At 39.7% G+C, this 26,733-nt stretch overlaps 1 protein-coding gene across 1 annotated transcript in view; it reads left to right on the forward strand.

The window, feature by feature from the left end:
* The window catches only part of ctnna2 (catenin (cadherin-associated protein), alpha 2), a 466,961-nt gene extending 444,693 nt beyond the window's left edge, over positions 1–22,268 (forward strand). The window contains exons 17-18 of the mRNA XM_047366904.1: positions 14,317–14,451; positions 21,179–22,268. Coding sequence (XP_047222860.1) covers positions 14,317–14,451; positions 21,179–21,466 — 423 coding nt within the window. The 3' untranslated portion in view covers positions 21,467–22,268. The remainder of the gene's footprint in view (positions 1–14,316; positions 14,452–21,178) is intronic.
* The last annotated feature ends 4,465 nt before the right edge of the window (positions 22,269–26,733 follow it).

Consider the following 26,733-nt stretch of genomic DNA (forward strand, 5'->3'; position numbering starts at 1 on the left):
TAACAAGCAGTCAAAAAGAATGGGTCAATATAACTATATACATCAAATGTTTTATTCTGTATCACATTATAAAAAAATTACAACACAAGCAGATAAGCCTGATTCCCTGTCTTTGTTGTATATTGCAAGGTGGCACAGTTGGTAGTGCTGTTGCCTTGCAGCAAGAAGGTCCTGGGTTTGATTCCCGGCCGGGGGGCTTTCTGCATGGAGTTTGCATGTTCTCCCTGTGCATGCATGGGTTTTCAGTGGGGACTCCGGCTTACTTCCACAGTCGCAAGACATGCCTGTTAGGTTAATTAGTATCTTTAAATTGCCCTTAGGTGTATGAATGAGTGTGTGTGGTTGTTTTTGTGTTGCCCTGTGATGGACTGGCGACCTGTCCAGGGTGTATCCCGTCTCTCACCCATAGACTGCTGGAGATAGGCACCAGCTTCCCTGCGACCCACTATGGAATAAGCGGTAGAAAATGACTGACTGACATTTTGTAGGCTTGTTGAGAGCTCTGCAGCTTGGAATTACTTTATGTGGCTTCACATCTGCGTTTTACTTCACTGGAGAAGGAAGATGTGTAGCTTTAAGTAAACAATGCTTCTGTTATGCTTTCTAGCACATTTGACACTGTAGCAACACAATTTGATCTCCAGTAAAGCAAAGCTGCCATGCAGTTTTTGGATATGTAGAAAAATTCCATGGACCTGGAATGGAGTTATAAATTCCAGACCTTTTATCCCAATATGCACCAACTATAAATAGTAGGGGCACATCAAATGCAATATGTATACTGTTAACACATGACAAGAGTTGTTTCACAAAATGATACTAATTTCTTTATGTTTAGAGTCACATAAAATGTTTATTAAGTACTTAGCAAGATAAGAAACAGTGTGACAGATGCTTTAGGATTATTACAATCAATATTACTCTATTACATATATACAGTTTATTTATTAACTTAGTGTTATAGTTATGATGAGTACAGAAAACAGGTGGCAATTAATTACTACTGATTTAGTCATTATTTTTACTGTTTTAAATTACGACCTAATAACAGTAAAGCTTCATGCTTTGTCTTCACATAGTACAGAAGCAAACAGAATATATCTCAGAATGACTGGATGGTGGACTGAATACCTCCACCTTGTTCTTTCTGTAGGCTAATTTGTTTATGACAAACTGTTGGCCTTTTAAACTTTAGTCTTTGTATATTTAGTCTGGCCATGACTATGGCCATGGCTTTCTAAAGCTGTTAAATTTGCTCTTAAGTTTATCCAAAAACTAAAATGTTTCTAAAATATGGAACAGCTTGACTGTGGTACAGTGCATACCAACACAGAAAATTCAACATACAATGTCCTCATAAAGCATTGCTGCCAAACAACTTAAGTGCTTTTTGGCAAGAACTCTATATGTTTCTGAAATGTATCTAGAGGAGTGAAGCACAAATGACTATAATTACATTTATTCCTTTCTTGTCTGCTTCAACAATGGGGGCAAAGCGTTGTGAACTGTTCTCTTCTTCTATCTCAGTGGGTGTCATTCAGCTGGTAACTATGTAGGCTAAAGAGTTTCATTCACATAATTTTGGAACTCAAAGCATTCAGTAACCCCTGTTGATGGGGTCTAGGGGAGGTTGGTGATCAGGAAATCAGGGAACAACCACTTTTTTGTGCTTTTTAGTATGAAGTATTATTTAACATTTTACACCAAATATTTAAAAACAAATCTTATATTTAGGACTAAACCATTCAGTAGGATATTTGGCAATTTATGCATTTTATAGTACAAATATATATTAGGCTTGTTTAGAGAGCTACCAAAGTAATGGATGAATGACAGTTTAAGTGTTGTAGCTGATTGCAGTGCAAATATTTATTGTTGATGAACACGGGTGCCAGGACAGGTTACATAAATTGTCCATAGCATCACCATCTAGTCTAATTGTATTTTCAATTGTTTGACTATCTAGTGGTAAACTGTCTATTGTCTATACACAGTCTATGAGGACCCCCAAGTGGTCGAATAAATAGTTGATTAATTAAAGGGCAAGTAGGTCAGACTGCTGTCAGTTGGATCCACTTAATGTTCAGCATGCTGAGGACAATGAATCTTCATTGGTGCATATGTATGACTGCAAAGCAAAATGTGAATTTAAGTAATATTACATTTGCTGTGAGATTTGAGTAGCACTTTTTGTAACAACATGGTTGATGTGAGTTACACATTGCTCAAACAGCAGTTTCACAAAAAACAGTGGCAATACAGGGGAGAGAGGGAAGCCATGCCATATCAAACGGAAGGATACAAACTAGAGGATGTGTGAGGGTAAGCTAACGCTGCAAAATGCTATCTTGCTATAATATTGTTCACTATATTCACTAATAGTATGGTATACACAAAAAGGCTAGCATTAAACAATTTAATAGTTGAAGATAGTTACTGAAATATGCTGTGACTAACCAATCAGTGACCGACAGTTTTCTGACTTAACGTTTTCAGTGTGACTCAAAACGATTGGAACCACAAGCAAGCAGGTACTAAAAGTAGTAACGGTTACATGGAACCGTTACTAATGTAAAAAGCCAAAAAAAACATAGAGAACCACTCTATATAGGGCCTAGTCGAAAAGGGGCAATACTCTTTCCTGATCTTGAAAAACAATGTTTGTATTATTAAAAGGATAGACTCCTGATTGTCTTGAAATATACTTATTACTCTGTTGCAGATTGATGGGCAGAAATAATTGCTTCCCACTTTATTGATTCGAACCTGCTGAGGATCTCTTTTTAAGTGTATTTGATTAGTCACAGGTAGTTGATTTTAATAATTATTTTAAAGTGGGTATACATATTTGTTTACATACTGCTTCTGTTGTGCATTAACTGTAATTTTCTAAAATAAAAATGCTTAAACAAAGTAATATTTAATGTGTTATTGTTTATCCGAGGTTGCAGTTGGCTAATGTTGAGACCTGCTAAGGGCCAGAGGCTTGTCTGTGTACATAAAAACTTAAAATTTAAAGTAGGTGTACTTTCTTCTACATAACTGTGTGACAGTTATGTAACATAATTTAATATCAGAGAAATGCATTAGAGGACATGTATTTCTCAGTGTAACTGGTTGTGTCTGTCATTCTTCTCTCCATATGTCATTTTTTTGAAAGTCTTTCTTGTATTTTTCTTTCATTGGATATTTATTGTATGACATACAACCCACAAAAAGCCATAAACAAAGATAGGAAAAAACATTCTGTGCTTTTTAATGACTACAGCTTACACAGTGAAATATTTGAGAAAAAAGTTGTTCCTCAGTTTGAGGTCAAAAACTTTGAAAACATTTCACTTTTGTCTTTACTTGCTAATTATTCACAATAAATTATTGTTTTCTTTTTCAAATTAGGCAAAAACAAAAGATAACCTCTAATTTTACGGACCAAAAGCCACAGAAGCATTTAAGGTCAGGGATAATTTTCAGAGGTTGGAACCAAGGTAGGGAGTAAAGCAAGGAGTGTTTTCTGACAAGTCAGTTATGAATTCTGTTTCACTGTGCCAGACAAGGGGGGGAATTGAAAGGGCTTCAATGAGCCCAGCAAAGTAATAGGCCATACAATTTATTTACATCAACAAAATCAGTGATAGCAACAGACTATTAGTCAGCCATACAGTGGGAAACAATCATGCCATGTCTGCATCAAACTTGCCTGAGGCAGTGCTGTGCTTGTATGTGTGAGCCTGGGCCAGAATTGTTGTTAGTAGTGATGCCATGCAGCAATAATGCCCTGTAAGAAACATTTCCCCCCAGCCACTAACCCTCCAATCCACGCCACCCACTCCTTACCGGCTGTTGAATGACTTAACAGCTTAAGCTGACACTGAGCACACTTTTGTGTGCTCAGTGTCACTTAACGTGGTGCCAGTGGCAGCTTTGGTCTTATTTACAGAGCTTTACAAAGTCCTACTCTCATAATTGTAGTAACCAATGTGAAACTTTACAATTTTACACTCACCGGTAACTTTATCAGGTACACCTTGCCTCTACCCTTTAGAACCACCTTAGCTTTCATGCCATAGATTTAACCATTAACCACACTATACATTTTGGTGAAGAATTAATGGCTGCACATCTCTCATTCCAACACTTTCCAAAGGTGTTCTGTTGGATTTAGATCAGTTTAAGATGACTTAAGCTTTATGACATGGTGCAATATCTTTCTGGATTTAAACATTAGAAGATGGGTACACTAAGGGTGTGCAATATATAATGTCTTCAATTATATTAAAATTGTTATTTTTACAATGGGGCAGCTAAAATTATTTCCTTTATTTTGCAAAAACAGTAGAAAACACAAACAGGTAAAGTACTCATGCTTATGCATACTTTAGGTATAGGTAGCAGTGCAAGTTAGACCATTTTTGACCTGTGTCTGAAAACAGAGCAAGAAAAGCTAATAAGCTCAAAACACTACTGTCTGTTTGCATGTTAGACAACATACGTCTAGAACAGTGGTTCAAAACCTTTTTTTGACTTGTGTACCCCCTGAGCCATTTTGCTATACCACGGGTACCCCCTCCAGTGGTTTCTCTATGATTTTGGTCATGGGAGTGTTCACAGAAGGATATATATATATATATATATATATATATATATATATATATATATATATTTCTTTTTTTTTTCTAACATTTTCTTTGCTCATCTTCTACCTGCTTTATTTACATATCATTTTCTATAACTGTCTCTCTATCTTATTTCTCGCATCTTTCTGTCTCTCTTTATCACATCTTTTATCTGTTTCTGTCTATTTCCATCTTTCCATCTTTATCTGTTTGTCTTTCTTCATCCATCCATCATGTATGTATGTAATTGCCAAGCTTTGTCTTTTAAAGCCAGGGGATTATTACATCTCCAACAGCCAAGCCAGATCAAAAGCTTTTATTCTCTGGTGACTGGACTTTAGCTGTATGTCAGGGTTAGGGCATGAAACACTTGGGCTATTCTGTGTAGTTGCACCTTCGCCATATGTACCAGGAGTAGGAGAGTTAGCCCTGCTTCCATCAAAACGAAATTCAGCGATTTTAAAATCCATAGATACTCTTGCCAGCTTTCCAAGTTTTAGCGGCATGTTTGTCCTCTTCGCGGTTAGGAGAAAAAATAAAACATCAGCAGCAGAACACTTAACAAAAATAATGTTCAAGTTCACTATATTAGGTTTACTTTTTTTTCATTAATTTAATGAGACACCTGAGATTGCTTATCCTTCACAAGCTTTGATAGACTGACAGAGTGGAAACAGCTGTTACTTTTCCCTTTCTTGCTCTCTTGGTAGTGTCGTGCAAGTGAACAGCAGTGACAGCCCTGCTCTAGTCTTTCCCACCTGTAGTTGTTGTACCTTTTTGCTCTTTTGGTTTATAAATGCTTGGTGTATTTTGCACCTGGGTACCAATAAAGTATCACACATCCAACAATTTCACATTCAAAATCCCCTTTCTTTTCCATTCAGTTGCTCAGTTTCAACTTGGCTCCACCATGTCTAGATGCTTAAATACATTACATTTCTCCCAGGTAACTGATTCATTATTGGTGTTAACAAACAGTTGAAAGTGTAACTAATAAAATGGCCAATGAGTGTATATTTATGGGCCAAGGTGGCGCCGCAGATGGTTGCCTCGGCGTGTTGGTGTGCATTGTTTTGTTTTGTTTTTTGCTTTAAAACGGTCTTCTGTGATGGTACCCGGAGCTCTTTCACCAGAGAAGAACTCATGAACATCAGGGCTACTACACCAGAGGAGTTATTTCCCACTTTTCTGCCTACTGCTCTGGAATTTTTGGACATTCTGGTCAAAGGTGCGCTCACCTTTGTTCACGCGGTGAAACGCCGGAGGAGAGGGAAACGGGCTGGGGTGCTGGTACGCCTTCGCCAGCGTGAACTACGAACACCGTTACCTGGAATATTTCTCTCTAACGTGCGCTCACTTCCCAACAAAATTGAGGAACTACAACTGCTGTTGGGGAAAAACAGGGACTTTTATTCATCGGCAGTTTTGTGCTTCACGGAGACGTGGCTGTGTGGATTAATACTGGACTCTGTGCTGCAGCTGGCAGGATTCCAGCTCTACAGAGCGGACAGAGACACGGAACTCTCCGGCAAAGCGAAAGGTGGAGGAATCTGTTTTTACCTCAACAGTGGTTGGTGCAACGACGTGACAGTGATTCAGCAGCACTGTTCTCCAGACTTGGAAGCCTTCATCATAAACTGTAAGCCTTTCTATTCCCCCCGTGAGTTTGCTTCGTTCATCGTGGTCGGTGTTTACATCCCGCCGCAAGCTAACGTGCAGGTCGCACAGCGCATGCTCGCCGACCAGATACTGAGTGTGGAACGGACCAATCCGGACTCCTTAGTAATCGTAATTGGCGACTTTAACAAAGGTAATCTCACCCACAAACTCCCCAAATATAGACAGTTTATAAAATGTCCGACCAGAGAGGACAACATTCTGGATCACTGTTACACCACCATCAGAGACGCTTATCACGCCGTCCCACGTGCTGCACTGGGCCAATCCGACCACATCATGGTCCACCTGATTCCTGCATACAGGCAGAAACTAAAGCTCTGCAAACCTGTTGTGAGGACGACAAGGAAGTGGAGCAGTGAGGCTGTGGAGAATCTCCAGGCGTGTTTAGGCTGTACAGACTGGGATGTGTTCAGGACTACTACCAACAGTCTGGACGAGTACACAGAGGCTGTGACTTCCTACATCAGCTTCTGTGAGGACAGCTGTGTACCATCATGCACCAGGGTGAGTTACAACAACGACAAACCCTGGTTCACAGCTAAACTCAGAAGGTTAAGACTGGATAAGGAAGAGGCCTTCAGGAGTGGGGATACAGACATATACAGAGAGGCAAAGTACAAGTTTGGCAAGGCAGTGAAAGAGGCCAAACGACTGTACTCTGAGAAGCTACAAAACCAGTTCTCAGCCAACGACTCTGCGTCTGTCTGGAAAGGGCTCAAGCAAATCACCAACTACAAGCCGAAAGCCCCCCACTCCATCAACGACCGACGCCTCGCCAACGACCTGAACGAGTTCTACTGCACTTTGAAAGACAAAGGGACAGTCCTGCAACCATCCCCCACGACACCCCCCAACAGCTGCAGCCACAATCCACCACCCCCACCTCCCCATCCTCAAGAGGGGCCTTGGCACCTCCAACCCCCACCCTGAAGTCCCCCCCCACCAGCCCCCTACCCACGCCGAGGACGGCTCTTTCCATCCAGGAGAGGGAACTCTTCAGGAGACAGAACCCCCGGAAAGCTGCTGGACCGGATTCTGTCTCACCAGCCAGCCTGAAGCACTGCTCTGATCAGCTGTCTCCAGTCTTCACAGACATTTTTAACACCTCACTGTAGACATGTCATGTGCCAGCCTGCTTGAAGTCCTCCACCATCGTCCCTGTTCCCAAGAAGCCAAGGACCACAGGGCTTAATGACTTCAGACCCGTCGCCCTGACCTCTGTGGTGATGAAGTCCTTTGAGCGCCTTGTGCTCTCACACCTAAAAGACATCACCGACCCCCGGATGGACCCCCTGCGGTCCATCCGGACCAAAACCTCACGCCACAAGAACAGTTTTTTCCCATCTGCCACCAGCCTGGTTAACAAAGCCCGGAAACCACCCTGACACCCAACCCCCCCCCCCCCCCCCCTCCCTTTTTTTTTTGCTGACAGGACACCTGTAACTTGTAACTCTATGCGTTACATTAACGCTCAGCATGGACTCCTGCTTTACTTGCACTGCCATACTTGCACAATGATCACCTGCACTGTTGTATTGCTCTTGCATCCTATACTGCTCTACATTTACTCTCACTCACTTAAAACTGTGCACATATATTTATATTATATTGTAGATATGTCTATACTGTTTAATTTGTACTGTATTGTACTGACTACGCCAAAACAAATTCCTTGTATGTCCAAAAACGTACTTCGCAATAAAGCTTTTCTGATTCTGATTCTGATTCTGAAGAAACAAACCTTTCTCCACAAAACAGAAAAAAAACCAGTTTTACTCTGTATTTTTAACCAACAGGAAAAATTACTTTCAGTCAGTCAGAACTATTTGTCACAGGATGAAAGGCCTTTTGTCGGAGGGAGGGGAAGGTCTATGGGTGGCAAAGATTTCTTCAAGTCCTATGGGAGGCATCCATCAATTACAGATATTTACCTTGCCGTCCCTTCTACCTGAGCCCGGAAGTCAAGTAAATGAGTTGGGCATTTTCTTAAGCAGGTCTGCTTAATGTCCCAATTTGGACCGTTTAATATTAATGCTTTAAAAAAAGGGGTTTCTTCAAAATGATGCTTGCAGTGTTTAAGCAGCTGATGCAGCGTTCTTTACCCACTGAGAGCTTAGTGGGCCATAGCTGGCTTCTGGAAGGCCTCCAGATGGAATTACGGGGGCAAACTGTGTGATAGTAGGACAACCAATGAGGCTGTCCTTGTTCTCCACGCTGGTTAATTTGCTGCACTGTATGAGTAGTCTTTTTTGCTGCTGAAGTAGCACAAAGGCCAAAATGACGAGGTCAGGACTTCTGATTCCTTTAAAGCAAAGATAGCTAAGCAGTATATAATAAGAAGGAAGCAGGTCTCCAAGCTTTTATACTGCGGCAACATTTTTTAAAGGCACTGGATTCTTTTTAGTTAAGAGCAAAAAATATTATTAATTACAATATTAATTCTTAGGCAAGAAATCAATAAGTAGAGGACCTTCTTTTAGAAAAATATAAATTATAACTATATAATATGTAATTTAAAGGTTTGAGTCCCTGTTTGGCAAAACAGTGGATAACATTTAGTGTAAGTTTGCGCACTTTATTATTTCATTAATTAACTACATACATATATATATATATATATATATATATACATACATATATATACTGCTCAAAAAAATATAGGAAACACTTAAACAACACAATATAACTCCAAGTAAATCAAACTTCTGTGAAATCAAACTGTCCACTTAGGAAGCAACACTGATTGACAATCAATTTCACAGCTGTTGTGTAAATGAAATAGACAACAGGGGGAAATCTTTGGTGATTAACAAGACACACTCAATAAAGGAGTGGTTCTGTAGGTGGGGACCACAGACCACTTCTCAGTACCTATGCTTTCTGGCTGATGTTTTGGTCACCTTTGAATGTTGGTGGTGCTTTCACACTCGTGGTAGCATAAGACGGACTCTACAACCAACACAAGTGGCTCAGGTAGTGCAGCTCATCCAGGATGGAACATCAATGCGAGCTGTGGCAAGAGGGTTTGCTGTGTCTCTTAGCGTAGTGCCCCGAGCCTGGAGGTTCTACCAGGAGACAGGCCAGTACACCAGGAGACGTGGAGGAGGCTGTAGGAGGGCAACAACCCAGCAGCAGGACCGCTACCTCCGCCTTTGTGCAAGGAGGAACAGGAGGAGCACTGCCAGAGCCCTGCAAAAGGACCTACAGCAGGCCCCAAATGTGCATGTGTCTGCACAAACGGTTATAAACCGACTCCATGAGGATGGTATAAGGGCCCGACGTCCACAAATGGGGGTTGTGCTCACAGCCCAAGGACGCTTGGCATTTGCCAGAGAACACCAGGATTGGCAATTTCGCCACTGGAGCCCTGTGCTTTTCACAGATGAAATCAGGTTCACACTGAGCCCGTGTGACAGACGTGACAGAGTCTGGAGACACCGTGGAGAGCCATGTGCTCACCAGAGGTACCCTGACTGCCATTAGGTACCGAGAAAAGATCCTCAGACCCCTTCTGAGACCATATGCTGGTGCGGTTGGCCCTGGGTTCCTCCTAATGCAGGACAATGCTAGACCTCATGTGGCTGGAGTGTGTCAGCAGTTCCTACAAGATGAAGACAATGAAACTATGGACTGGCCTGCCCGTTCCTGAGACCTGAATCCGATGGAGCACATCTGGGACATCATGTCTCGCTCCATCCACCAACGTCACGTTGCACCACAGATTGTCCAGGAGTTGGCGGATGCTTTAGTCCAGGTCTGGGAGGAGATCCCTCAGGAGACCATCCGGTGTCTCGTCAGGAGCATGCCCAGGCGTTATAGGGAGGTCATACAGGCACGTGGAGGCCACACACAATACTGACCCTCATTTTGACTTTTTTTAATGACATTGCATCAAAGTTGGATCAGCCTGTACTGTGTTTTTCCACTTTAATTTTGTGTGTGACTCCAAATCCAGGCCTCCATTGGTTAATACATTTGATTTCCATTGATGATTTGTGTGTGATTTTGTTGTCAGCATTTTCAACTTTGTACAGAACAAAGTATTCAATGAGAATATTTCATTCATTCAGATGTAGGATGTGTTATTTGAGTGTTCCCTTTATTTTTTGGAGCAGTGTATGTATATGTCAGTCATAAGTCAGTCATTTTCTACCGCTTATTCCATAGTGGGTCGCAGGGAAGCTGGTGCCTATCTCCAGCAGTCTACGTGCGAGACGTGGGGTACACCCTGGACCTGTCACCAGTCCATCACAGGGCAACACACAAACAACCAAGCACACACTCATTCATACACCTAAGGGCCATTTAGAAAGACCAATTAACCTAACAGGCATGTCTTTGGACAGTGGGAGGAAGCCGGAGTTCCCGGTGAGAACCCACGCATGCACGGGGAGAACATGCAAACTCCATGCAGAAAGACCCCCGGCCGGGAATCGAACCCAGGACCTTCTTGCTGCAAGGCTACCAACTGCGCCACTGTGCAGCCATACTATATTATACTATATAGGATACAATATAGTATAGTATACTATAGCCACATACATATATATATATATATATATATATATATATATATATATATATATCAAGAGGTAGTCACCTGAAATGGTTTTCCAACAGTCTTGAAGGAGTTCCCAGAGATGCTTAGCACTTGTTGGCCCTTTTGCCTTCACTCTGCGGTCCAGCTCGCCCCAAACCATCTCGATTGGGTTCAGGTCCGGTGACTGTGGAGGCCAGGTCATCTGGCGCAGCACCCCATCACTCTCCTTCTTGGTCAAATAGCCCTTACACAGCCTGGAGGTGTGTTTGGGGTCATTGTCCTGTTGAAAAATAGATGATGGTCAAACTAAACGCAAACCGGATGGAATAGCATGCTGCTGCAAGATGCTGTGGTAGCCATGCTGGTTCAGTCTGCCTTCAATTTTGAATAAATCCCCAACCGTGTCACCAGCAAAGCAACCCCACACCATCACACCCCCTCCTCTATGCTTCACGGTGGGAACCAGGCATGTAGAGTCCATCCGTTCACCTCTTCTGCGCTGCACAAAGACACGGTGGTTGGAACCAAAGATCTCAAATTTGGACTCATCAGACCAAAGCACAGATTTCCACTGGTCTAATGTCCATTCCTTGTGTTCTTTAGCCCAAACAAGTCTCTTCTGCTTGTTGCCTGTCCTCAGCAGTGGTTTCCTAGCAGCTATTTTACCATGAAGGCCTGATTCACACAGTCTCCTCTTAACAGTTGTTCTAGAGATGTGTCTGCTGCTAGAACTCTGTGTGGCATTGACCTGTTCTCTAATCTGAGCTGCTGTTAACCTGCAATTTCTGAGGCTGGTGACTCGGATGAACTTATCATCCGCAGCAGAGGTGACTCTTGGTCTTCCTTTCCTGGGGTGGTCCTCATGTGAGCCGGTTTCTTTGTAGCGCCTGATGGTTTTTGCGATTGCACTTGGGGACACTTTCAAGGTTTTCTCAATTGTTCGGACTGACTGACCTTAATTTCTTAAAGTAATGATGGCCACTCGTTTTTCTTTACTTAGGTGCTTTTTTCTTGCCATAATACAAATTCTAACCGTTTATTAAGTAGGACTATCAGCTGTGTACTGTATCCACCTCCTGCACAACACAACTGATGGCCCCAACCCCATTTATAAGGCTTGAAATCCCACTTATTAAACCTGACAGGGCACACCTGTGAAGTGAAAACCATTTCAGGTGACTATCTCTTGAAGCTCATCAACAGAATGCCAACAGTGTGCGTAGCAGTACTCAAAGCAAAAGGTAATGGCCATGCCCTCACCTACAATTCCCATATAGCAATCTAATTTGGCAGAGAGCTTTAGTTATGAATCTTTTTGGGGAAAAAATACAATTTTTAGACTTATTCTTAAATAGGCTGAGAGGTTTTGGCAACAATGTATTGAAGCCCCTGACCTTTCCTTCTGCCAATTTTGTGTCTTTGAGTGGAGTATGAAATCTTTTCAGCAGTGTCCTATGTATTTTACATTATACCATCGATAAGAATGTCACTTTCAGGGTCATTTTCAGGGGGTGCAGTTTCACATGCTCCCCCTAACTCAGATTTTAATAAACAACAATGTAAGTCATTATAACTATGCAGACGACACACAGTTATACGTTACGATGTCACCAGGTGACTATGAACCCATTCAAGTGCTGGGTAAATGCTTTGAAGAAACCAAGGCTTGGATGTGCCAAAATGTTCTTCAGCTGAATCAAAACAAAACTGAAGTAATAATCTTTGGACCAAAGGAAGAGCGTTTAAAAGTTAGCACACAGCTTCAGTTAATACAGCTAAAAACCACCAGTCAGGCTCGAAGTCTGGGTGTAGTGATGGACTCAGACCTGAACCTTCAGAGGCACATGAAGACAGTAACAAGGTCAGTCTCCTATCACCTAAAGAACATCTCCAGAATTAAGGGACTAATGTCTCAGCAGGACCTTGAAAAACTAATAAATGCGTTCATCTTTAGTAGAATTGATTACTGCAACAGTGTCTTCACAGGTCTGCCCAAAAAGTCGATCAGACAGCTGCAGTTGATCCAGAATGCTGCTGGCCGCATCGTCACTAAAACTAAGAAAGTGGAGCACATCCCCCCGGCTCTAAAGTCCCTACACTGGCTCCCTGTAGCTCAGGGAATAGACTTTAAAATACTTCTGTTAGTCTATAAATTACTGAATGGCTTAGCACCAAAATACATTACAGACTTGTTGTCAGTGTATCAACCACCCAGACCTCTCAGGTCTTCTGGCTCAAATCTACTCTGCATACCCAGAACCACAACCAAACATGGAGAAGCAGCTTTTAGTTCTTATGCTCCACTAATCTGGAATAAACTCCCAGAAAACTGTAAAAGTGACGAAACCCTAAGTTGCTTTAAATCAAGATTAAAAACGTATTTGTTTAGAGTGGCCTTTGAATGTGTTATCTAAACATTATTAAAGTTTTCAGTCCAATTTTCCTTTTGTTTTCTTATCCATCATTCTATTGTCTTTATTTTTTTAAATTACCTCTGTTGTTTGATTTTCTGTATCATTGTAAAGTTTTTCCTTATGTACAGCGCCTTGAGAGCCTTGTTGCCTGAAAGCGCTATATAAATAAACTTGACTTGACTTTTAAATCCAGCTTATGTTAGAAAACAATATCTCAAGCTTCGAATATCTCATTGAGCATTGGTACCACTGCAACCATACAAAGACATGACCGTTCACGTAATCTGACAGGCCAGGCAAACAGAGCATTAACCAGAGAAGCTGCCAACATGCCCATGGTAACTTCGGATTAAATGCAGGTGTACAGCTCAGGTGAAAGAATCAGTTGACAGGACAATTAGTTGTTTGCAGTTAACTACAAGCCATATATGTCTGCGAACATGTGAGAGAAGGTACATAATTTAGCTATCTGGCAAACGTGAAAAACACTAAATGTGGTGAAGAATTACCACTATACATCACCCTTAACACTGACTGCATAGTGAAACATGGTGGTAGCAGCATCATGTTGTAGGATCATTTCCTTCATTAGGGACATGTAACTAGTCAGAGTTGATGAAAGGTAAAGAAAACTAAATGTAGGCAAATTTCAAAAGAAAATCTGTTAGAGGCTGCAAAACACTTCAGACTTGTTTGGAGATTTATCTTCCAGCTGGACAAAGACCTGAACATATAGCCACATCTATGATTGAATGGTTTAGACCAAAGATAAATCATGGATTAGAATGGCCCAGTTGAAGTCCAGACCTAAATCCAATGGAGAATCAGTGGCTAGCCAAGAACATAGCTGTTCATAGACACCCCCATCCTGTCCAACTGGATGTAGACTACCTTGTACAGAAGAATGGGCAGAAAGCGTAGTCTCTAGATGCTCAAACCTGGTAGAGATACTCCAGGTAAAACATTATAGCGATAAGGCCTAACATGAAAAACAGATGTGTTTTAAGTCTAAAATATTCAATTTAGCTTGTTATAAAAAACTACTTTTTCTTCCTTTTTTACAATTTAGTGTCCTGACTCAGCCTGCAAGCAAGATCTGCTGGCCTACTTGCAGAGAATCGCCCTGTACTGTCATCAGCTCAACATCTGTAGCAAGGTGAAGGCTGAGGTGCAGAATCTGGGCGGAGAGCTCATTGTATCTGGGGTAAGTGTGTCATTTGAAAACACCACATGTTCTTATCCTAATGTTCCAGACAGGTTTTTAGCTAATGCAAAAAATAAAAAATAAAATTACTATGCAAAATACTCCTCAGCCTTTTTCTAATTTCTGCTTTTAATGTTTTTCAGATTTTTTTGATGGCTTGAACTCTGTTACCTCATAAAACAAGAGTATCATTTTACAATTAAACTTTTCATCAAATTTTCATTTGATTTTCATCAAAGATTTCCAGCCTTTTTATAATCATTATTGGTACAGTAGAAGTTAATGCATTAATGATCAGTGTTTGGAATCTCACTTTTATAGATGTCATAGTTAACTCAAGTGAAACTATAATTAGACTAATCTGATTATTGTTATGCACCATAGCCCCGTTTACCAACTACACCCACATAAGGAAGATTGTTCTTTTGAATGTTTTGTCGTGTTACCACTATGCTAAATCCAACCATCAATGTTAATTTGTTGCAAAGTACACACTGAACACATATTATGTTAGTTTTGGTAAATAAGTGCCTTGCAAAGGTATGGCTTGTTACCTACATATTTTGTTACAGTCCACCCTGTAATTTATGTTTTTTCTAATGTTATCTTGTGTAATGGATCAGCACAAAATAGTAAAAGTTGGCAAAATGAAATGAGAAAAATATATATATGTATATAAAAAAAAGACAAAAACATAAAATTGGCATGTGCAAATGTATTTTGATGTTCTTGTTCAATCAGTTGCCTTCAAAAGTCATGTAATTAGTGAAATGAAGTCACCTGTGTGCAATTTAAGTGTCCAATGTCAGTATAAACACACCTTTTCTGAAAGGTCCCAGACGCTGCAACACTTGTGTTGCACAAATGTTGCAGTGTTACTAAGCAAGAGGCATCAAACCATAAAGACCAAGGAGCTCTCCTTAGAAGTCAGGGACAAGTTGTTGAGAAATACAAGTCAGCGTGGGGTTATAAAACAATATCGAGATCTTTTATGTTCCCTCGAGGCACTATTAAATCCATGATATTCAAATGGTACGTACATAGTTCCCCAACAAACCTATCAAGAGAGGGCCGCCCACTAAAACTCACAGACAAGCAGGGCAAGGAGGGCATTAATCACACAGGCAGTATAAAGACTAAAGGTAACCCTGAAGGAGTTGCAGAGTTCCACAGCAGAGAATGGAGTATCTCTCCAAAGGACCACGATAAGCCGTTTATTCCATATTGCTGGGCTTTATAGAAGAGTGGCAAGAAAAAAGGCATTTCTTAGTGTTAAAAATAAGAAGGCACGTTTTGAGTTCGCCAACAAAAATTGTGGGCAACTCCCCAAATGTGTGGAGAAAAGTATTCCAGTCAGATGAAACAAAAGTTTTACTTTTTGGTGACCAAGGAAAACGCAACATCTGCTGTAAACAACACCATTTCTATAGGTCAGAGTCGAAGGAAAGATGGATGGTGCTGAATACTGTGATATTTTGATTTGAGATTGGGACAGAGGTTCACCTTTTAGCAGGACAATGACCTGAAACATACTGCTAAAGCAACACTTGAGTGGTTTAAGAGGAAACAGTAAATTGTTTTGGAATGGCCTTGTCAAAGTCCAGACTTCAATCCAATTGAAAATCTGTGATTAGACTAGAAGATCACTGTTCACAGGCAAAAACCATCCAACATGAAGGAGATGGAGCAGGTTTGCATTGAGTATTGGGCAAATATCTCAGTGGCAAGATGTGGCAAGCTCATAGAGACTTATCCTAAGTGACTTGCATCGATAATTGCTGCAAAGGTTGGCTTTACAAAGTAAAGTACTTTTTAACTGACTTTATGGGTGGAGGTGTGGGGGGAGGGGGGTGAACATTTATGCACGCTGAATTTTTCTGTTTGTTGTTTGCTTCACAATAAAAAAAATCTTGAAAGTTGTAGGCAGTTCTGAAAATAATGCCAACTCTCCAAGAATCCATTTCAATTCCAGGTCGTGATGCAACAAAAAATGAAAAATGCCAAGGAGGGTACAAAGCACTATATATGACGGAGCAACGGATGTTATTTTTCTTTGAATTGAATATCAACAAAAAAAAATGTATTACCAATAGATTGCCAGTTTAGTTTAGTGAGTCTTTTTCCTTAGCACTCCTAATTAGTTCATGCCTAGAAACATAACGATGCAGTCTAATTAATTTATTGCACATTTCAGAGCTTTCCTTGTAGTGAAATGTGCTTTTATTTCATTATTATATGCAGCTTATAATTATGTTTCATTTACTGTTATGGGAAACTAATCATTACATTGAAGAATTAAATTTTATCATAGTGAAAAGATGTGTATTTATTTTACATGTTTTCCAGATGCTGTTTTATTATTGATCCAGTTGATTTTTTTCATCAACTGATATATAGATCTCACACTTAGTTATTTAATCAAGCAAGAGCTGGAAAAAAATACATTCAATTGATTAATGTTATTATTGTTCTGAATATGATTAAATTCACTCTCTTCTGAGTTAAATTTGTTAGGTAAGGTAATATTTTATAAATATATATACAATATATCTGTCCGGTTGAAACGTTTGTTTGTTCAAGAGACAAAACAGGCAAAAAGTAGAACCCAGCAAATTAATGGAGAAAAAACAGGGAGCTATATACAGGTCCTTCTCAAAATATTAGCATATTGTGATAAAGTTCATTATTTTCCATAATGTCATGATGAAAATTTAACATTCATATATTTTAGATTCATTGCACACTAACTGAAATATTTCAGGTCTTTTATTGTCTTAATACGGATGATTTTGGCATACAGCTCATGAAAACCCAAAATTTCTATCTCACAAAATTAGCATATTTCATCCGACCAATAAAAGAAAAGTGTGTTTAATACAAAAAACGTCAACCTTCAAATAATCATGTACAGTTATGCACTCAATACTTGGTCGGGAATCCTTTTACAGAAATGACTGCTTCATTGCGGCATGGCATGGAGGCAATCATCCTGTGGCACTGGTCAGGTCTTATGGAGGCCCAGGATGCTTCTATAGCGGCTTTTAGCTCATCCAGAGTGTTGGGTCTTGAGTCTCTCAACGTTCTCTTCACAATATCCCACAGATTCTCTATGGGGTTCAGGTCAGGAGAGTTGGCAGGCCAATTGAGCACAGTGATACCATGGTCACTAAACCATTTACCAGTGGTTTTGGCACTGTGAGCAGGTGCCAGGTCGTGCTGAAAAAGGAAATCTTCATCTCCATAAAGCTTTTCAGCAGATGGAAGCAGGAAGTGCTCCAAAATCTCCTGATAGCTAGCTGCATTGACCCTGCCCTTGAGAAAACACAGTGGACCAACACCAGCAGCTGACACGGCACCCCAGACCATCACTGACTGTGGGTACTTGACACTGGACTTCTGGCATTTTGGCATTTCCTTCTCCCCAGTCTTCCTCCAGACTCTGGCTCCTTGATTTCCGAATAACATGCATAATTTGCTATCATCCGAAAAAAGTACTTTGGACCACTGAGCAACAGTCCAGTGCTGCTTCTCTGTAGCCCAGGTCAGGCGCTTCTGCCGCTGTTTCTAGTTCAAAAGTGGCTCGACCTGGGGAATGCGGCACCTGTAGCCCATTTCCTGCACACACCTGTGCATGGTGGCTCTGGATGTTTCTACTCCAGACTCAGTCCACTGCTTCCGCAGGTCCCCCAAGGTCTGGAATCGGCCCTTCTCCACAATCTTCCTCAGGGTCCGGTCACCTCTTCTCGTTGTGCAGCGTTTTCTGCCACACTTTTTCCTTCCCACAGACTTCCCACTGAGGTACCTTGATACAGCCCTCTGGGAACAGCCTATTCGTTCAGAAATTTCTTTCTGTGTCTTACCCTCTTGCTTGAGGGTGTCAATAGTGGCCTTCTTGACAGCAGTCAGGTCGGCAGTCTTACCCATGATTGGGATTTTGAATGATGAACCAGGCTGGGAGTTTTAAAGGCCTCAGGAATCTTTTGCAGGTGTTTAGAGTTAACTCGTTGATTCAGATGATTAGGTTCATAGCTTGTTTAGAGACCCTTTTAATGATATGCTAATTATGTGAGATAGGAATTTTGAGTTTTCATGAGCTGTATGCCAAAATCTTCCATATTAAGACAATAAAAGACCTGAAATATTTCAGTTAGTGTGCAATGAATCTAAAATATATGAATGTTAAATTTTCATCATGACATTATGGAAAATAATGAACTTTATCACAATATGCTAATATTTTGAGAAGGACCTGTATATAGCTCCCTGTTTTTTCTCCATTAATTTGCTGGGTTCTACTTTTTGCCTGTTTTGTCTCCTGAACAAACAGACGTTTCACCGGACAGATATATTGTATATATATTTATAAAATTTTACTTTACCTAACAAATTTAACTCAGAAGAGAGTGAATTTAATCATATTCAGAACAATAATAACATTAATCAATTGAATGTATTTTTTTCCAGCTCTTGCTTGATTAAATAACTAAGTGTGAGATCTATATATCAGTTGATGAAAAAAATCAACTGGATCAATAATAAAACAGCATCTGGAAAACATGTAAAATAAATACACATCTTTTCACTATGATAAAATTAAATTGTTCAATGTAATGATTAGTTTCCCATAACAATAAATGAAACATAATTATAAGCTGCATATAATAATGAAATAAAAGCACATTTCACTACAAGGAAAGCTCTGAAATGTGCAATAAATTAATTAGACTGCATCGTTATGTTTCTAGGCATGAACTAATTAGGAGTGCTAAGGAAAAAGACTCACTAAACTAAACTGGCAATCTATTGGTAATAAATTTTTTTTTGTTGATATTCAATTCGAAGAAAAATAACATCCGTTGCTCCGTCATATATAGTGCTTTGTACCCTCCTTGGCATTTTTAATTTTTTGTTGCATCACGACCTGGAATTGAAATGGATTCTTGGAGAGTTTGCATTATTTTCAGAACTGCCTAAAACTTTCAAGATTTTTTTTATTGTGAAGCAAACAACAAATAGAAAAATTCAGCGTGCATAAATGTTCACCCCCCTCCCCCCACACCTCCACCCATAAGGTAAGGATAAATGGAAAACAGGCAAGAGTGATCAGGTGAGTATTAGACACAGCTGAGACCAATGACGGCTGACTGGACTAAATAAAAAATAAAGAATAAACCACGAGTCTCATCTACAATAAATGAACTAGAATAACACCAACCAAGGAACATAAACAGGGAAGTGCAGAGAATCAGACAAGAAGGAAACTCCAACCCCTCACACAGGTGAATCATGACAATATCTTCCTCTTTTTATTGTCTAAGGGGAAATTAAGGAATTACCAATTAGTCTAAATCTATTTTATAAATGTACATTAAAATCTTAAAATACCTAAACCTACTGTCCCAGCACTGTACAGCAGTTATCACATAAGAGCCAGGCATTCATAATTATTTAAATATTTACTGATTTTATTTTTCATTTCATTTTAAAAACAGAAAAAAACATAATTACATGCTTACAATTTGTAATGTTGCAAGAGAAATGTGCACAATTTGCAAATAAATGTACCACATATCATACCTGCTCTAGATGCTTTTGCTTTGAAAGGTCCCTTCTTTCTAGAACTGGTAGAGTATCTAGTTTCCTGGCAGAGGCACAACTATTAACTTCCACTGGGAGCAAAACAGTCCCAGACAGTACCACCACTGTGATTTATAACTTCTAGAACATTATTGGGCTTTGATGCATTATGTTTATGTTCAGAAATGTCCATTTGATCAGTAGGACCAAATGACTCAAACTTTGTCGAGGTGGGACCATAGACTTTTTGTTTGTCTCCACAGCATTGTTAGGTTTAGCTGAGGGTGACTGCTTTAAAAAAAAAAAAAATACTGTACTTTTTAACTTGCATTTAGGAGCAAATGTTTGTGCCAAATACCTTTAATACGCTTTAATTCACAAAATTGCTTCAAGACATTTTTTTCATGTCTCAAACTACATTTATCATTCTCTGATGTGCTTTTTCTGAGTTAATAAAGAAGTTTAAGTCAATCATAATCTATAACTAGACTTTAACTACTGCAAACGTTTTGGTGTTTATTTTTGCATAAGGCTCTTTAGTAGGTCTTTTGCTACTTAGGTGTGTCATACATTCATCTCTACAGGTAAAGATGTGCTTAAAAGAATAATTAATAGGGCAGTTTTACTTTATTTTCCGATTTACATTATGGTGTTTGCCCACTTAAAGTTCAACTTGACTTTTATTTTATTATTAATACTTCTCTGCATGTTCAGTTGATTCTCCATAATTTCTTGCCTCAATCATAGCCTTTCCTCACATTAGATTTGCAAGTCCTGCTGAGATTTCAACCTTTTCATGGTGGCCAGCTGGAATCCACACTCATTAAATTGAAACAGTTGACTCATCTCAGTGTGATGTAGGAGGAGGCCCTCTGGTCGCCGACCCTTAAATGTCAGCCAAACAAAACAGAAGGAGACAGAGGTAGACCTGACCCTTGTGTCTGCTCATTAAGAAATACAAAAAAGTTTTCTTCATATACTAAGGACCATATTTTTGTCCTGCTTAAAGGCAAGATGCAACATAGACCTCAAAGGTGCTTCACATAGCTTATACATCCCAATGTTGATGCCAAAGCCAGGAAAGTAATTGCACTTTTTCCTCATTTGACACACATTTCTTTGACATATTTCTCTCTTCACCCTCCTGTAGTTGGATAGCGCCACCTCTCTGATCCAGGCAGCCAAGAACCTCATGAATGCTGTGGTGCTGACTGTAAAGGCATCCTATGTAGCTTCCACCAAATACCAGAAGGTTTATGGTACAGCTGCGGTTAACTCACCAGTGGTTTCCTGGCGCATGAAGGCTCCGGAGAAAAAGCCTTTGGTAAAACGGGAGAAGCCAGAGGAATGCCAGACACGTGTGCGACGAGGCTCCCAGAAGAAACACATCTCCCCCGTCCAGGCCCTCAGTGAATTCAAGGCCATGGACTCATTCTAAGAGTTGGAAAAAAAAACCAAAAAACATGATGGTATAAGTCGGTGATGAAATCCCTTTTTACATTGTGTTAATCTACTTCTGTTTGCTGTGTGCGTGCTTGGTGATGGTGCAGGAAGACTGCAGTACATAATAAAATGCCTTTACTGTGGCTCATCTAACACTGTGGTCTTCATGGCTCACAGAACACCAACACACCCAATAGTATTTATTGATCTTATTGTAACTTAATGTGAGAGCCAAAATGTGACAAACTACTTCTGAAAATCTGGGATTTAATATTTTTGAAAAGAGTAAAACAGGCAAATAAAAAAAAATGTCAGTCGATATTCTAGCTATATTATTTATGTGCTACAGACTGGCTGCTCGTGAACACACTAAAACTGAAAGGAAACAGTGAATGAATATTGAAATCATACTATACTGAAGAAATTGGTGGTTTGACCTTTGTATGTTTTCTTCCGATTTGAATGTTAACCTGTAGTGCTATGAATATCTTATGTTTAAAATCTTGGGAAGTATTAGGATCCGAGTAGTTTCCTTCCTCATAATGATTACTATTACAAATAATCCACATGGATTCTTCTTCTTTTTTCTACCAAAGCACATTTATGGTCTACTGTATCCCCCCTTTAAATTTCTTTTATTTATAGATGTCATCACTAACTATGATGAGCTTGTTTGGAAGTTGTGTAGCATATCATTTAGACAGAGAGGATTGATTAGTTGTGGTTTGCTCTCAGAATAGCATCCCTGCATACAGTAACTTTATATTCACCCTTCTCTAATAAATTCCTCAACTTGACTCTCCAAGACTTCTGTGTTGTTCTTATCAATATTTACAAATGCCTTTAATGATGCACACTGTGGGGGAGTAGGAGGTGGGCATTCCCAAAGTAGTGCATTTTCTGCACTGGATTCATGGGTCCCTCTGGGTGCTAAAGTGACAATGAACTTCTCACTGGAGGAATTATGTCAGAATGGTTTAAACTCATTAAGTGGTGCCGCAGTTTGTAAAAGACAATGGAATAAAGCAACACGATGCAATGTTTCTCTTTGTATTCTCTGACACTATTATTTCTACAGGCTTTCAGCAGATGGTATTTTTTCCATGCAATTTGCATAACACAAATAGCCCCAGTCATTCAGAATCCAAAGCTATTTTCTCTCTCTAATTTGCATTAATAAATAAAAATGGGATTTATCCTAAAGGCATGCTTTATACCTCATTTAGATTTGGGAAAATTATCACCACAGAGTTTTTCTTTTTGGGTAGGGCCATTTTTTTAAGAGCAGATCTGCATGGTGTTATATTCAAATCAGGTTTTAAATATATGGGACTATTTTATTTTGTAAACATGTTTGGTAATTTAAAGGATCTAGCAAAATCACCACAGATCAGTAATCTCCAAATTTGAAGACTTACGTGGAAAAAGTCAATCAGTGAATCAGACAACAAACAACAAATTTCTTAAAATCTCCCACTAGACCGAAGACGGATGACTTCATACATAGATTCCCAGAAGATGCACCTTTAACTTGTCTTTCGTTTCTAAAAGGTCAAAGTTCTCTCTGTCACTTTTTAAAACTAAACATACACTTTAAAATCTTTCATCTGAAGATTAACGTTCCTTCTTCTTTGTCTGTTGCCATCAACATAACATCCTCTGACCTTGCGTCTTTCCTTCATAGCTACACAAACTATAAACAACCTGACATTTCTTCCACTTTGCGGTTTAAGTGCTGTGTCGGTCCCACAGAAATTGGCTGCAGAAATTTGTGAACTGCCATTTGCTGAAAGAAGCTTTCAATGAACTCCAAGTAGCCGAGGTCATCTTGCAAAAACCACCTTTCGGTCATCTTATCACATCTACACTTAAACTGCTGCCAACCTTTTTCTGTCTCTGCCCAAATGATAAGTAGGAGTTGGTTCGTAAATTAAAGATATATATATATATTTTTGTTTAAGTTTCAAGGTGTTGAAATTTTATGTTAGACCAACTCAAATGGCATTTAATTTTGAAGTGGAAGTTTCCAATGACTTTACATATAAAAATCGGATAAGTCTCTTACGCAGTTGTGTTCAGACCCCTTTACCCTAATACCCTAAAATAAGATCCAGTCCAACTAATTTCCTACATAATGCACCTGTTTAGTCCATATTTTACCTGTATGTAATATAATTCAACTTCTGGGAGAAAGTTCTAGATACATTTAAATCAGGGTTCAAAACAATATATCAAGCATTGCACATTACATTTTCAAGAGTACTCTTCAATGCATCATGCAAAAATTAATGTATGGCACAGCTGCAGATGTACCAACATGTGTCTGTCTAATCATACTGACAGGCCTGGCAAAACTATTAATCAGAGAAGCAGTCCTATAGGCCCATAGCAACTCTGTAGGAGCTGCAGAAATTTATAGCACAGGTCTGAGAAACAATTAGTTCTGGACTCCACAATTTTGGCATTTATGGAAGAGTGGCAAAAAAAGCTACAGCTGGAGCAAGCTATGAGGGTTCCTCTTTGCAGTTTGCCACAAGCCAAGTTGGGGACACTGTAAACAAGTGGAAGAAGTTTCACTGGACAAATTGGACCAAAGTTGATCTTTCTGACCAACATGCAAAATGCTAACTGTGGCAGAAAACTAACTAGCAAAAACAAAAGCAAAACACAGTGGTGGCAGTGTCATGCTGTGGGAATTGTAGAGACAGGGAAGGTTGTCAAAGTTGATGGAAAGATAGATGCTAAATACAATGCAACTTTCTAAGATATCCATTAAAGGACTGCTAAAGAAAAGGCTTGGACTGAGGTTGACCTTAAAGCAGGACAACACCACTTGCGTCTCAATCACCAACTTGTTTTTTGAACAGTTGACCTCAGGAACTAGACATTTACTTTAAATGTCTTAAACTATTTACCATATTAGCTTCTAAACATTTAGCTCACTTTAAATTTTTTAGGCGAGAGATCTAAAGGCAAAGTTTCATCTGATGTTTTTACTGTGTTAGAGTTTTAGCAAGTTGAAATGCTAAGTTCTTATCAGGTTGAAAAGCCCATATTGACTACTTAAGTCTATATCAATCCCTCTCAAGTCCGCTGAGTTGTCAAGGGCTTGGAAGAAAGGTTGAGGAAATAAGAACAACAAATTGAGCTGAGTAATCAACAGTCAGAAAAGCAACACCATAATGTTATGAGCTTATCGTGAAGACGTCGGCCCCCTTTAAGACAATTAGATCAGTGTAGGGACAACCAACGTGTTGTGTTGCAGAGCTTGTCTGATTTTTGGCATGCCGCTGAAGCCTAGCAGCAAATTCTCTTCACAGTGAGTGATTTCAGTGAATTGGGTCGTTTTAAGAGACGGCACAGTGCTTTTCTTTTACACAGCAGAGTCCCTGAAGGCCTCATGGCCTCAAGCTGCTGTTCAAAGACAGAGAGTGAATCAGCTAATTGCCACGCATGACCTTGATCCTTTCGCAAATCAAAATCATCGACAAGCCCGAGCTGTCCCAATAATGGTTCATGCAACACTAGTTTAGATTATTCTGCAATTCAGCCTCTGATAATAAATGAGGTTCTTTATGTTTCCACGTTGTAGTGCTAATGACTATTAAACACAGAATGCGTTAGGCATCTGTGCATAGCCAGAGTAACCTCTATTTAGGAAACAGGGCCACAGGGGGAAAGTAGTAACACAATCCAGTTAATGGAGGGATTAATTCATGGCTGTGGTGCCGTCTCCACTAAAATAATCCCTGTGTGTATCCATCTCCACAATCAAAATAAAACAAATCATGATCGCTGACAGCCTGCTCTCAAAAAATTAAAAAGAAAATAAAAAATAAATAATTACAAGGACATAATGATGTTAGCAGAAATCCCAACACGACGTGGGATTTTACTACTTTCATTTGCTAGATGTCTACGCAGGATGTGGAGTATTGAAAGGATTAAAACCAAGTTCTAATCTAGTTAAACAGACCGCCCTCAGAGCAGACACAGAAATAGATCGAAAGGAAAATGACTGTCCAGGCCTTAAAGGGAGAATGTTGATGAACAGCCCACAACCAGCTGCTGCAATATGTTATTCTGCTTTTCGTGCTGCGGTGTCAGAGGCCCTGTGACACTGCACACTTTGCCATCTGCACATATTGACATCAGTGCTGTAAAGGGACCTCTTTTATGGTTGCAGAAAGAACCCATGTCACACTTGCATGCCCCTTTTGTACCCAATCAGCAAGCTTTAAACAGATATAAAAGGTTATCAATGGAACATCATTTTTGTTCTCTGTAGTATGTGTCTCTGCACGAGGGAAGCAGCATATTCTGTTTTACTTCAATTCCCTTATCTTTACACAGAAGCCAGTGATATCACCAATACATATTTCAGAGCAGATGAATGAATTCCACTTGAACCGCCCTGACATATTACTGCTACAGATTTTTGGCAGACAGTTTTGGGGAGATAGAAAATGAAGCTGCAGGTTTTTACCTTCTTTATTTATTCATACGTTTATATCTTCAGATGTTCTTTCTGCCAAAGGTCAGACCCGTTTCACAATTTTATTTTCTCTAACAAGTCATCAGGTGGAGAGCTTCTCGATAATTCATGATCTCCTTTGAAAGTTGGGATGTGTTTTGCAAAAGTATGTTTTAAAGCTCAGCGCCAGAAAGCGATTTTCATGCTCCCTCAATTCCAACTTCAATGAAGAGGCCTCAGAGGTCAAATGAACATGGTTATTTAGTGTGGCTGCCCAGATTCACTGTCCCCCTGCAAGACATTATAGTTTCATATTTCAAACATCCAACAATTGATGATATTAAGTGGCTCTAGGCTATACATTCAGTCATGAGACTGATTGTAATCAGTGCATTGAGATACTGACATACAACTGAGCAAACATTTTAAACCAACCATAGTTTATTCATACTTTGCTTCCAAGCTGCCAGACTTTCTGGTTTAAAGTGACCCTAATTAACATTTAACCAGGTCTTTTGAAGGCCTTTCAGTTTTTGGCAATGTCTGCTATGTCAGTTATTTTCTGTCTGGTCCTGTGTGTTTATAAACATTTTTAAAAGTGGATAAGGGGTAGACAAAAACAGAAACATCGATCCACAAAAGGCTGAATCCCAATTATTAGGGTTAACCCTCCTGCGATGCCTTTGCACTTGATTCTCGTAGTGTAAAAATGTTCCACTGAGAATTGAAATACTCTTTCAAGAAGATGATACATTATCAGTTTTTGCTGATCTTATGTACATAGATGT

This window comes from Girardinichthys multiradiatus, chromosome 5 (assembly GCF_021462225.1).
Source record: "Girardinichthys multiradiatus isolate DD_20200921_A chromosome 5, DD_fGirMul_XY1, whole genome shotgun sequence".
NCBI lineage: Eukaryota > Metazoa > Chordata > Actinopteri > Cyprinodontiformes > Goodeidae > Girardinichthys > Girardinichthys multiradiatus.